We start from the raw sequence: 12,743 nt of genomic DNA, 5'->3' as shown, positions 1-12,743 counted from the left end.
TCTCTGAATTAACTGTTTCATTCTCCATCCTAATGCAGAATTCCACCATATTATGGTCACTCTTCCCCAAGGGGCCTCGCACAACGAGATTGCTAATTAATCCTCTCTCATTACACAACACCCAGTCTAAGATGGCCTCCCCCCTAGTTGGTTCCTCGACATATTGGTCTAGAAAACCATCCCTTATGCATTCCAGGAAATGCTCCTCCACCGTATTGCTTCCAGTTTGGCTAGCCCAATCTATGTGCATATTAAAGTCACCCATTATAACTGCTGCACCTTTATTGCATGCACCCCTAATTTCCTGTTTGATGCCCTCCCCAACATCACTACTACTGTTTGGAGGTCTGTACACAACTCCCACTAATGTTTTTTGCTCTTTGGTGTTCTGCAGCTCTACCCATATAGATAGGGAGGGGCGAGGCTATGGAGGGATTTGAAAACAAGGGTGAGAATTTTAAAAGAGAGGTGTTGCCTAACCAGGAGCCAATGTAGGTCAGCGAGCACAGGGGTGATGCATGAGTGAGACTTGGTGTGAGTTGGGGCATGGGCAGCCGAGTTTTGGATGATCTTATGTTTATGGAGGGTTGAAGATTGGAGGCCAGCCAGGAATGCATTGGAATAGTCAAGTCTAGAGGTAACAAAGGCATGGATGAGGGTTTCAGCAGTGGATGAGCTGAGATGGGGCGGAGTCTGACGTTGTTACGTAGTTTAGTTACTCAGGACTTAAATCCAAGAAGCCCTAGCAACTGTTTTAGGAACTAGTTAGTTCAATTGAATTGTTCAGATCAGAGATAATCAATTTGGAACCTTCAATGATTCGGTCAGACCAGTGTATCTATAAGAATCATTGTGCATATAAACATTTTATTTTTAAAAAAATAGTAATTTATGTATAAATCGCAAACATAGAGGATTTTGGGGAGCCAGATAGTATAATTTCAATTGTAAACATATCTCTGTTATAGCAGTTAGTTATTTGCTTGTTTGTTTGTGAAATAAATCCACTTGATATTCCAAGTGTGAAGCAAGGTCTGATCTTGTGATCCTCTGGAGGCACAGGAGAATCCCATTAGCTAAAGTGATGAGTTGAAAGGTTTTTGTGTTTGCTATCCTGGGTGTATGGCTGAATGTTTACCCAGCTATCAGAGCTAGTGATGATACTCATGCAGACACATCTATGAGAATAGTCTCAAATACACAAGCTGAAAAATCTAACAGAGGGTAGGAAAGGCTCAAAAATGTAAGTGTGTGTATAGAATTATATAGCACAGGAGGAGGCCACTCAGCCCAAGTGCCTTGCTGGCTCTTTGAAAGAGCTATCCAATTAGTTCTACTCCCCCTGCTCTGTCCCCATAGCCCTGCAAATTGATTCCCTTTTGAAAATTAGTATTGTATCTGCCACCACCACCCTTTCAGGCAGTGCATACTTATCTCAGTGCAATCATTGAAAGTTGGCATGAAGGTGGCGGTGAAGGCGGCAAATGATATGTTGGCCTTCATAGCTAGGGAATTTGAGTTTAGGAGCAGGGAGGTCTTACTACAGTTGTACAGGGCCTTGGTGAGGCCTCACCTGGAATATTGTGTTCAGTTTTGGTCTCCTAATCTGAGGAAGGACGTTCTTGCTATTGAAGGTGTGCAGCGAAGGTTCACCAGACTGATTCCCGGGATGGCTGGACTGACATATGAGGAGAGACTGGATCGACTGGGCCTTTATTCACTGGAGTTTAGAAGGAAGAGAGGGGATCTCATAGAAACATATAAAATTCTGACGGGACTGGACAGGTTAGATCCAGGAAAAATTTTCCCGATGTTGGGGAAGTACAGAACCAGGGGACACAGTCTAAGGATAAGGGGTAAGCCATTTAGGACTGAGATGAGGAGAAACTTCTTCACTAAGAGAATTGTTAACCTGTGGAATTCCCTGCCGCAGAGAGTTGTTGATGCCAGTTCATTGGATATATTCAAAAGGGAGTTAGATATGGCCCTTACAGCTAAGGGGATAAAGGGGTATGGAGAGAAAGCAGGAAAGAATACTGAGGTGATGATCAGCCATGATCTTATTGAATGGTGGTGCAGGCTTGAAGGGCCAAATGGCCTACTCCTGCACCTATTTTCTATGTTTCTATGTAATCTCCCCTCTGGTTCTTTTGCCATTATGTCCCTCTGGTGCCTCCTGCCAGTGGAAACTGTTTCTCCTCATTCACTCTATCAAAACCCCTCATCGTTTTGAACACCAAAAGGTAGCATAGTGGTTATGTTACTGGACTAATAATCCAGAGGCCTGGACTAATGATCTGGAGACATAAATTCAAATCCAACCACAGCAGCTGGGGAATTTAAATTTAATTAAATATCAGTAATGGTGACCATGAAACTACCGGATTGTTGTAAAAACCCACCCGGTTCACTCATGTCCTTTTAGGGAAGGAAGTCTGCCATCCTTACCCGGTCTGGCTCACATGTATCTGCACACCCACAGCAATGTGGTTGACTCTTAATTACCCTCTAAAATGGCCCAGCAAGCCACTTAGTTGTATCAAGGGCAATTAGGGATGGGCAATAAATGCCGGCCTTGCCAGCGACACCCACATCCCGTGAATGAATTTTAAAAAAACACCTCTATGAAGTCTCTCCTCAACCTAAATGTTGCTCGCATTGCTAATCGTCTAAAGCTGATCATAGTACCACATTTTGAAAGCGGTACATGGAACAGATGCAATTAAATATTACAAAGAATTTGCTCATTTGTATTGGTCGATGAAAATAAAGATTGGGGCAGTCGGATTCCTTTTACTCGGCCAACCATTTTATAACATGTTTAATTAAGTGAAAAGCCAAGGCCTTTTGTCCCAGACAGAAGACAAAGTAAATCAACAATTACTATTTAGTTGACGCCAAGCTCGGGTTTTAGCTTGAAAATTTGAGGCTGGAAAAACCGAGGGAAGTAAGGCAGTCCATACCTTTGAAGTCCTTTTTTTTAAAATTCGGTCCATGATATGGGCATTACAAGGCCAGCATTTATTGCCCATCCACAATTGCCCTTGAGAAGGTGGTGGTGAGCCGCCTTCTTGAACCGCTGCAGTCCGTGAGGTGAAGGTACTCCCACAGTGCTGTTAGGGAGGGAGTCCAGGATTTTGACCCAGTGACGATGAAGGAACGGCGGTATATTTCCAAGTCAGGATGGCATGTAACTTGGGAGGGGAACTTGTAGGTGATGGTGTTCCCATTCACCTGCTGCCCTTGTCCTTCTATGTGGTATAGGTCGCAAGTTTGGGAGGTGCTGCCGAAGAAGCCTTGGCGAGTTGCTGCAGTGCATCTTGTAGATGGTACACACTGCAGCCACGGTGCGCCGGTGGTGGAGGGAGTGAATGTTTAAGGTGGTGGATGGGGTGCCGATCAAGCGGGCTGCTTTATCCTGGATAGTGTTGAGCTTCTTGAGTGTTGTTGGAGCTGCACTCATCCAGGCAAGTGGCGAGTATTCCATCACACTCCTGACTTGTGCCTTGCAGATGGTGGAAAGGCTTTGGGAAGACAGGAGGTGAGACACTTGCTACAGAACACCAAGCCTCTGACCTGCTCTTGTTGCCACAGTATTTATGTGGCTGGTCCAGTTAAGCTTCTGGTCGATGGTGACCCCCAGGATGTTGATGGTGGGGGATTCGGCGATGGTGATGCAATTGAATGTCATGGGGTGGTGGTTAGACTCTCGCTTGTTGTGTGTGAAAAAGTCTGTGAAAAAGTCTTGAATTGAACACAATATAGGGTATAGAGAGGTGGAAGATTATGCGCACATTTGGTGTGTTCAAGGGGGAAAAAAAAGAAATTTCAGAGGAGCAGTGACTACCGGAGTATTCATGGAGTGAGGGGGAGAGCGAGTGAGAGGTTGGAGTTTGGCAGTGAGGGAGGAATCACCTTTCAGGCAATAACCCACTTTAGAAAAAGAGCGACATAATTGCACCAATTAACGGCTACAAATTCTCATGAATACAATTCTGATGGTGAGCAGAAGAAGAGAAATCTGCTTTTTCTCCCCCAACCAATTGCTTTACGGGTTCAATGACTCGTTGATGCAGAAAGAATTTCTGCTATACTGCGATATTCCACTTGGACTAACCTGCAGGCATTCTGCAACACCGTTTAATGTACCTTCCACATGGCACTGACAGTCTGAAAAGAAATGTGTATAAAGACAGTCAGTGACTGACAATGGCACCATTCTGCACAAAGTGCACAAAATGGCAACTTCATTCAGGTGAGAAATACAAATGTCAATGAAAAGTGTCCACCAGTGTTAAGTGTGGCACAGTGCTGGGATATGAAGTGATTTCTTACTGGCACAGCCCCGCGGGTTTTCTGGTGAAAGATTCCAATAAAGAGGCTTGCACTTATCACACGCTGAACCTTCAACGTTTGTCCGACATTGACAAGAGTCCTGGAAAAGATGCACAAACAACTCTGGTCAGTTATATTCACATGCACCACCTACCAGTAAAATTCTAGTCTGGCTACATCAAGTACAAGTTTTCTTCAAACCTTTACAGCATTTCTGGAAATGTGCTTTGGATTGGTTGCACACGTTTGGCATCATCACCAAAATGCTGAATTCCCACAGTGGAACTGCTTCGATGACTGTGAGGCCCAACTTTTTCATTGGAAGTGGATTACAAATGACACAGCCACTAATTTACTTCTGTATCGCTGGCTCTAAGGGGTGAAGTATTCAAAATAGTTGTAGGAGACAAAGTCATCTCCAAACCGACAAGGAAGTGTCTTCCGTCTCTGTAATGTGTCACGAGAAGTCAGTTCCACTCTGACCCTTAAACTCGAGCATGCCAACACAAAATTCTAACAGGAACACCTATTTCCATTTAGTGGGAAGCGTTAAATAATGCTGTCTGTTAAATATCGGCTCAGAGCTTCTGCTGATTTCTCAGTATAACTGAGGTGTCGAGAGGCGGAAAATAGGACTGGGACCCACTGGGCTGCATCCGCGATGCCCAGTGTTGCTATGGCAGCGTGGGTGGGGAGGGGGGGGGGTGGAATTTAAGTTCAAACATTGGGAAACCTATATTTGATAAATTACAGTGGCTATATATAGCAATTAAACTTGTTTTTTAAAAAATGTAAGCCTTACAAACAGCTCGGAGTTAGCGGACAATGCCATGCAGCAGGAGAGGCCTTTGAGGCCTGCTGTCGCAAGTCTCCATTTCAACCACTGGTGGCCTCCTTGGCAAATGCCAGAGAGTAAGCTGCTGGTTCTGTGACAAGTAATAAACTGGCACCTGAGGAGCTGAGCCGCCAACCAAATACACAAAGCATTTTTCTTTTCACTGTTTCTCAGTTTCTGGAAGTTTTAAAAACGAATCAATTTTTAAACCAATCTTAGGGGGAGGTTTCCCTGTGGGTGATGCTTAAAAATTGTAAACCCCTTTCAAAAGAATGGATTTACAGTCTCATTACACAGAGGAGGAACCTGCGCTGTGTGTCAGTGACATCGCAAATCCAATGTAAAAGCATTCTAACAAGATGTGTTTATGTGTGGGAGAACGAGCAACCAGAAGAAATCTTCCCACTGCGTTAACCCATTGACCTAACGCGACTTCCCCCTTCCCTCTTTCCCACTCCCCCCCCCCCACTCACCCCGCCCCAGTGAATCTCCTGCCCATTCTACAAATGCTTTGATTATGAGATCTATCTATCCAGTTAAAAAAAATAGAATATAATTCAAAGTTTAACATATAGTAAATGCACTTTACTTACAACATCAGAGGAGAGAGATATAGAGCCTGCTGGGTTACAGGAAGCCACTATGAATAAATAAAAAAGAAAAACACAGTGTGAGGCCATGAGAGTTCACTCGTTTACCAGCTGGTTTTGCATCTTTGTCTACCTAACAACAGTGGTTCCACGTCATTGGATATGAACCACTCGGAGGATGTGGTAAGGTGCTATACTAATGCAAGGTCCTTGTTTTCTTTCTATATTAAAGACTCGTGAAGGACAAAGGCCCCAAGTTGCCGAAAACGGTGCACCTCCGAGCTGGATACCTGTTCTTCGCGCCTAAAAGTGCGCTAGAAAAAAACTTCGATGTTTTCCGGCTCCTCGGAGCTCGATCTCAGCTTGGCATGGCGCGCTCTTCACAGCGGGGGGGGGGGCGGAGCCAAACACTCGCGCCGATTCTGTAAGTAGTGGGGGGCGGATCCAATTTAAATGAGCCAACGTGGTGCCGGCAACCCTGTGCGTGCGCGTTGGAGCGTGCGCGCACGCGCAGTGTCAAACAAACATTGGCACTCGGCCATTTTTAAAAGGACTTGGCTGCCGGCCAGTCACTGACGCCGCTCCTATCCCATGGCCGAATGGCCTCAACCCCCTTGAAAAGCTGCGTGCGTCTGGTGTTGATCCTTCGGCTGCCGGCCAGCCACTGACGCCGCTCCTATCCCATGGCCGAATGGCCTCAACCCCCTTGAAAAGCTGCGTGCGTCCAGTGTTGATCCTTCGGCTGCCGGCCAGCCACTAACAGAATGAAGGCCTGCCTGCAGCACAGCAGCTCAGCTCGAAGGCTGCTTGCTGCCGCTGTTGGGGCTGCCGTCGAGACACTGATGCCACACCCCTGCCTGTCGCCAACATGAAAGGCCTGCCTGAAGCACAGCAGCTCGAAGGCTGCTGATGTTTCACACAGGTAGGAACATGGTTTATTTAATCTTTTATTTGCTTATAAATTTTTATTCAGGTTGGATTTATTTGTATAATATTTGTATAAGTATAACTAAGGATTGATTGTAGAATTTAATGACTTCCCTTCCCCCCCTCCCCCCCCCCCCCCACCTCGTTCCCTATGCCTAATTTGTAACCTACGCCTGATTTTCTAAGTGTAGACAAGGTTTTTTCGAGCGTACAAAAATCTTCACTTACTCCATTCTAAGTTAGTTTGGAGTAAGTTTTCACTGCCGAGACTTTGAAAACAGGCGTAAGTGGCCGGAAACGCCCCCTTTTGAAAAAAAAATACTGTTCCAAAGTGAAACTGTTCTAACTGACTAGAACTGGAGCAAACTAAATGCCGAGAATTTGAATTTCTAAGATACTCCGTTCTACACCAGTTGCTCCAAAAAGCAGGAGCAACTGAGGCCGAAACTTGGGCCCAGTGAGTGGATCTGACTGAACACAACTGAGGCGTGACACTTAAACTGTGATGACAATGACCAGAATTAAATCCAGACGTACTGGAAGGAAAACAGGTGGCGTTGTAAATAAAACGTTACATTAGTAATACCTGAACGAGGAGAAGAACGCCTGTCGAGCTCTAAATGATTCTGTGAGGTAAGTGCCTCATTGAATACATAGCAAAACAACTGGCACCACAGAGAGGCTGTCACAAAATATTCCTGCACAAGAAGTGATTCCTCGAGACAACATTAAATATTTGCAAAATTGATTTAAGTTTACGTAATGCTCTTCATTTTAATGTGTCACGGAAGTACACAATGGGGTAGAGTTATATCTTCAGTGTCAGCTGTGGTTCAGTGGGGAGCTCTCTCGCCTCCGAATCAGAAGGTTCGGGATTCAAGTCCACAAACGAAAACTCCAGGCTGACATTCCAGTGCAGTGCTGAGGGAGGTGCTGCACTGTCAGAGGTGCCGTCTTTCGGATGAGACATTAAACCGAACCCGTCGGCCCTATCAAGTGGACGAGCAAGATCCCATGACACTATTTAGATGGAGTTATCCTTGGTGTTCCAGCCAATATTTATCCCTCAATCAACATGACAAAAAAAAGATTATCTGGTCATTATCACATCGCTGCATGTGGGAGCTTACTGTGCGCAAATTGGCTGCCGTGTTTCCTACGTTACAACAGTGACTACACTTTTTTTTAAAGTACTTCATTGGCTGTAAAGCACTTGGAGATGTCTGGTGGCCATGAAAGGCGCTATATACATCCAAATCTTTCTTCCTTTCACTACCTGGCAGTGCCGATTGTCTGTTTTGTTATAGAACCTGCCTCATTTTCATTCTCTTGAAATCCATGGAATGGAAATTGGGTGTGTTCTATAATGGGTAGGCACGTCACTTTGCCACATTATTGCCCAGGCAGTGAAGATGAAAAACTACCCCCCCACCACGCCTGTGGAACGGCCCCGCTATTCTGTTAGCCATGGCAGCTCTATGTCTTAAATCTTAATTTTGTTTTACCCTCTCTCTACATCCGTACTTCTCAAGTAAGTATCGCATCTCTTGTTTAAACAGCCTAATTGGTTCTGCATCTCATCATCATAGGCAGTCCCTCGAAATCGAGGAAGACTTGCTTCCACTCTAAAAGTGAGTTCTTAGGTGACTGTACCGTCCAATACGGGAATTACAGTCTCTGTCACAGGTGGGACAGACAGTCGTTGGAGGAAAGGGTGGGTGGGACTGGTTTTCTGCGCGCTCCTTCCGCTGTCTGCGCTTGTTTTCTGCATGCTCTCGGCTACGAGACTCGAGGTGCTCAGCGCCCTCCTGGATGCTCTTCTTCCACTTAGGGCGGCCTTTGGTCAAGGACTTCCAGGTGTCAGTAGGGTTGTTGCACTTTATCAAGGAGGCTTTGAGGGTGTACTTGAAATGTTTCCTCTGCCCACCTGGTGCTCGCTTGCCGTGTAGGAGTTCCGAGTAGAGCGCTTGCTTTGGTAGTCTTGTGTCGGGCATGCGGACAATGTGGCCCGCCCAACGGAACTGGTCGAGTGTGGTCAGTGCTTTGATGCTGGGGATGTTGGCCTGATTAGAACACTGACTTTGGTGCGTCTGTCCTGCCAGTGGATTTGCAGGATCTTGCGGAGACATCGTTGGTGGTATTGCTCCAGCGATTTGAGTTGTCTGCTATATATGGTCCACGTCTCTGAACCATATAGGAGGGCGAGTATCACTACAGCTCTGTAAACCATAAGCTTGGTGCCAGATTTGAGGGCCTGATCCTCGAACACTCTCTTCCTCAGGTGGCCGAAGGCTGCGCTGGCGCACTGGAGGCAGTGTTGAACCTTGTCGTCGATGTCTGCCCTTGCTGATAATAGGCCCCTGAGGTATGGAAAGTGGTCCACGTTTTCCAGGGCCGTGTCGTGGATTTTGATGATATCTATGACATTCTGCATCTATGACTTGCTGGGGCAGTGCATTCCACATTCTCACATAGCTTGTACATCAAAGTAGTTGGAGGAGCAGGCCTCGCACATTGGGCAAACCGAACACCAAGCATCAGCATCCCACACCACCCAGTAATGCCACAGGCACAGTGTACCACGACTACTCTACAGTACCGCCAATATGCTGCCACTGTAATCGAAGAAAAATTACACTAACAAACCAATATGCAGGAGTTCAAGCTCCCCAATATCTCAAGTGAGCATTGTGTGGTACAGTACGATGCCATACAGACAAGGAGTAGCCCAGATTCGATTCCTAGTCTGTTCCAAGTTAGTTGACCTCCTGCAGAGTGGTGGTGCGGTGCTATAATAACCCTCACAGAAGGGTAAGGTTCCATCGTGGGTTGGCGCCTTCAGGAGAGGATTGCAGAAAAAATGAAATAGAGCACGACAAGGCAATATTGCAAAGGGGGTGGAAGCAATGAGAATAAAGGTCATGCAATTTATCAGCATCGTCTGACCTCTAACACCTATTATTCCTTGAAGAACATTGCAACACATACATACGCATTGACTCTACCTTCAGCAAAAATAAAATCATCAGTCCGATAAGTTAGTGGTGAAAAGTGATGGATGCTGGGCTCCGCTGTCAAAGCAGATATACTATTTTGTTATGTGATTTAACTGCAGTAATATTGGGGGCTTATTAAGAGTGAATGACACAGAAGCCCTGAAATTACAGTATAGGATATTAATGTGCTAATGCTTAATATGTTTATCTGCAATTCCACTTTTCATCATTTTAGCAGCGACGATAACCCATTTATTTTAAGGATGTTAACAGCTAGCTAAAATAATCAATCACATACATTAAGCCCTTGTATGCTAATATCAACAACAACAACTTGTATTTATTAGTAAGTGAAACATCCCAAGGTACTTCACAGGAGTATTATGAGATAAAAAATTTGACACCGAGCCACGTAAGTAGAAATTAGCGCAGGTGACCAAAAGCTTGGTCGAAGAGGTAGGTTTTAAGGAGCGTCTTGAAGGAGGAAAGAGAGGTAGAGAGGTTTAGGGAGGGAATTCCAGGGCATAGGGCCCAGGCAACAGAGACACGGCCACCAATGGTTGAGCGATTATAATCAGGGTGCTCAAGAGGACAGAATTGGAGGAGCGCAGACATCTTGGGGGGCTGGAGGAGATTACAGAGATAGGGAGGGGCGAGGCCACGGAGGGACTTGAAAACAAGGAAGAGAATTTTGAAATCGAGGCGTTGCTTAACCAGAAGCTAATGTAGGTCAGTGAGCACAGGGGTGATGGGTGAGCGGGACATGGTGCGAGTTAGGACACAGGCAGCAGAGTTTTGGATCACCTCTAGTTTACAATGTGGGAGCCCAGCCAGGAGTGCATTGGAGTAGTCAAGTCTAGAGGTAACAAAGGCATGGATGAGGGCTTCAGCAGCGGATGAGCTGAGGCAAGGGCGGAGACGGGAGATGTTACTGATATCTTACAATGTAATGTCATAGCTGGAGCAATTACATATGTTTTCGAATTATTATTGCAGCAAAAGTTAGTCACTGTATCTCTCATAACAAACAATACTTTGTTGTTTGATTACTACAGGCTAAAAATAAATACATCCGAAGTGTGCTCAGAAATCCGTCATCGATCAGATTTCTAACTAAGGTCACCACACGAGGCCTGGCAAAACAATATGATCCCATGATTATTTTTCTAGTTATGAATTCATTTTTTTTCCTACTTCAGTGAAACAATGGTCAATTTGAGTGTGTAACAGAAGGCCATTAAACCCCTTACCTCGACAATCAGGAAAGCCGTAAGTTCCTTCGGCGCAAGTGTCACAATGCAGCCCCGTCACGTAGGGTCGACAGCTACACCTCCCCGTTTCTTGGTCGCAAGAGTTAATATACGAGCCTTCCAAGGTACACCGACAGGCTGCAATAAATAATCAATCGATCAGCAATTAGAACTTGCTCCATGCACGACGCTACAATGCTGCCAAACACTGGGGCCTCGCTCCTACTTACAACACGGACACCGAACCGTTGCTACTTCACTTTCTGGACTCTGGTGCAGGAGAGGTAGTTACCAAGTACATCAGCAAGAAAACCAGCTCACAACAGAAACTAAAACATATTACTGAAATATAAAGTAGGAGTTTAAAAAACACGTGTAATCGTTTATTTGTAAATGGAACAACCATTTTCCTGCTATCTGTTGGGGAAGTGCAGAACTAGGGGTCACAGTCTAAGGATAAGGGGTAAGCCATTTAGGACCGAGATGAGGAGAAACTTCTTCACCCAGAGAATGGTGAACCTGTGGAATTCTCCACCACAGAAAGTTGTTGAGGCCAATTCGTTACATATATTCAAAAGGGAGTTAGATGTGGCCCTTACGGCTTAAGGGATCAAGGGGTATAGAGAGAAAGCAGGAATGGGGTACTACATAGAAACATAGAAACTAGGTGCAGGAGTAGGCCATTCGGCCCTTCGAGCTTACACCACCATTCAATAAGATCATGGCTGATCATTCCCTCAGTATCCCTTTCCTGCTTTCTCTCCGTACCCCTTGATCCCTTTAGCCGTAAGGGCCATATCTAACTCCCTCTTGAATATATCCAATGAACTGGCATCAACAACTCTCTGCGGCAGGGAATTCCACAGGTTAACAACTCTCTGAGTGAAGAAGTTTCTCCTCATCTCAGTCCTAAATGGTCCACTCCTTATCCTAAGACTGTGTCCCCTGGTTCTGGACTTCCCCAACATCGGGAATATTCTTCCTGCATCTAACCTGTCCAGTCTTGTCAGAATCTTATATGTTTCTATGAGATCCCCTCTCAGCCTTCTAAACTCCAGTGTATAAAGGCTCAGTTGATCCAGTCTCTCCTCATATACAGTCCAGCCACTCCGGGAATCAGTCTGGTGAGCCTTCGTTGCACTCCCTCAATAGCAAGAACGTCCTTCCTCAGATTAGGAGACCAAAACTGAACACAATATCCCAGATGAGGCCTCACCATGGCCCTGTACAACTGCAGTAAGACCTCCCTGCTCCTATACTTAAATCCCCTAGCTATGAAGACCAACATACCATTTGTCTTCTTCACCGCCTGCTGTAACTGCATGCCAACTTTCAATGACTGATGAACTATGACACCCAGGTCTCGTTGCACCTCCCCTTTTCCTAATCTGCTGCCATTTAGATAATATTCTGCCTTCGTGTTTTTGCCCCCAAAGTGGATAACCTCACATTTATCCACATTATACTGCATCTGCCATGCATTTGCCCACTCACCTAACCTGCCCAAGTCACCCTGTAGCCTCTTAGCGATCTCCTCACAGCTCACACCGCCACCCAATTTAGTGTCATCTGCAAACTTGGAGATAGTACACTCAATTCCTTCATCTAAATCGTTGATGTATATTGTAAAGAGCTGGGGTCCCAGCACTGAGCCCTGCGGTACCCCACTAGTCACTGCCTGCCATTCTGAAAAAGACACATTTATCCTGACTCTCTGCCTCCTATCTGCCAACCAGTTCTCTATCCACGTCAGTACATTACCCCCAATACCATGTGCTTTGATTTTGCACACCAATCTCTTGTGTGGGAC

General features: G+C 45.6%; 1 protein-coding gene across 1 annotated transcript in view; it reads right to left on the bottom strand.

The window, feature by feature from the left end:
• lama5 (laminin, alpha 5) overlaps positions 1-12,743 on the bottom strand; it is a 360,316-nt gene that overhangs the window by 167,416 nt on the left and 180,157 nt on the right. Inside the window, exons 16-19 of the mRNA XM_070896270.1 lie at positions 10,934-11,071; positions 5,764-5,810; positions 4,336-4,435; positions 4,118-4,170 (exon numbers count right to left, since the gene is read on the bottom strand). Of these exons, the coding sequence (XP_070752371.1) occupies positions 4,118-4,170; positions 4,336-4,435; positions 5,764-5,810; positions 10,934-11,071 (338 nt within the window). The remainder of the gene's footprint in view (positions 1-4,117; positions 4,171-4,335; positions 4,436-5,763; positions 5,811-10,933; positions 11,072-12,743) is intronic.

The sequence above is a fragment of the Pristiophorus japonicus genome, chromosome 12 (genome assembly GCF_044704955.1).
Source record: "Pristiophorus japonicus isolate sPriJap1 chromosome 12, sPriJap1.hap1, whole genome shotgun sequence".
Classification (NCBI taxonomy): Eukaryota; Metazoa; Chordata; class Chondrichthyes; family Pristiophoridae; genus Pristiophorus; species Pristiophorus japonicus.
This window is presented reverse-complemented; position numbering and strand designations above follow the sequence as displayed.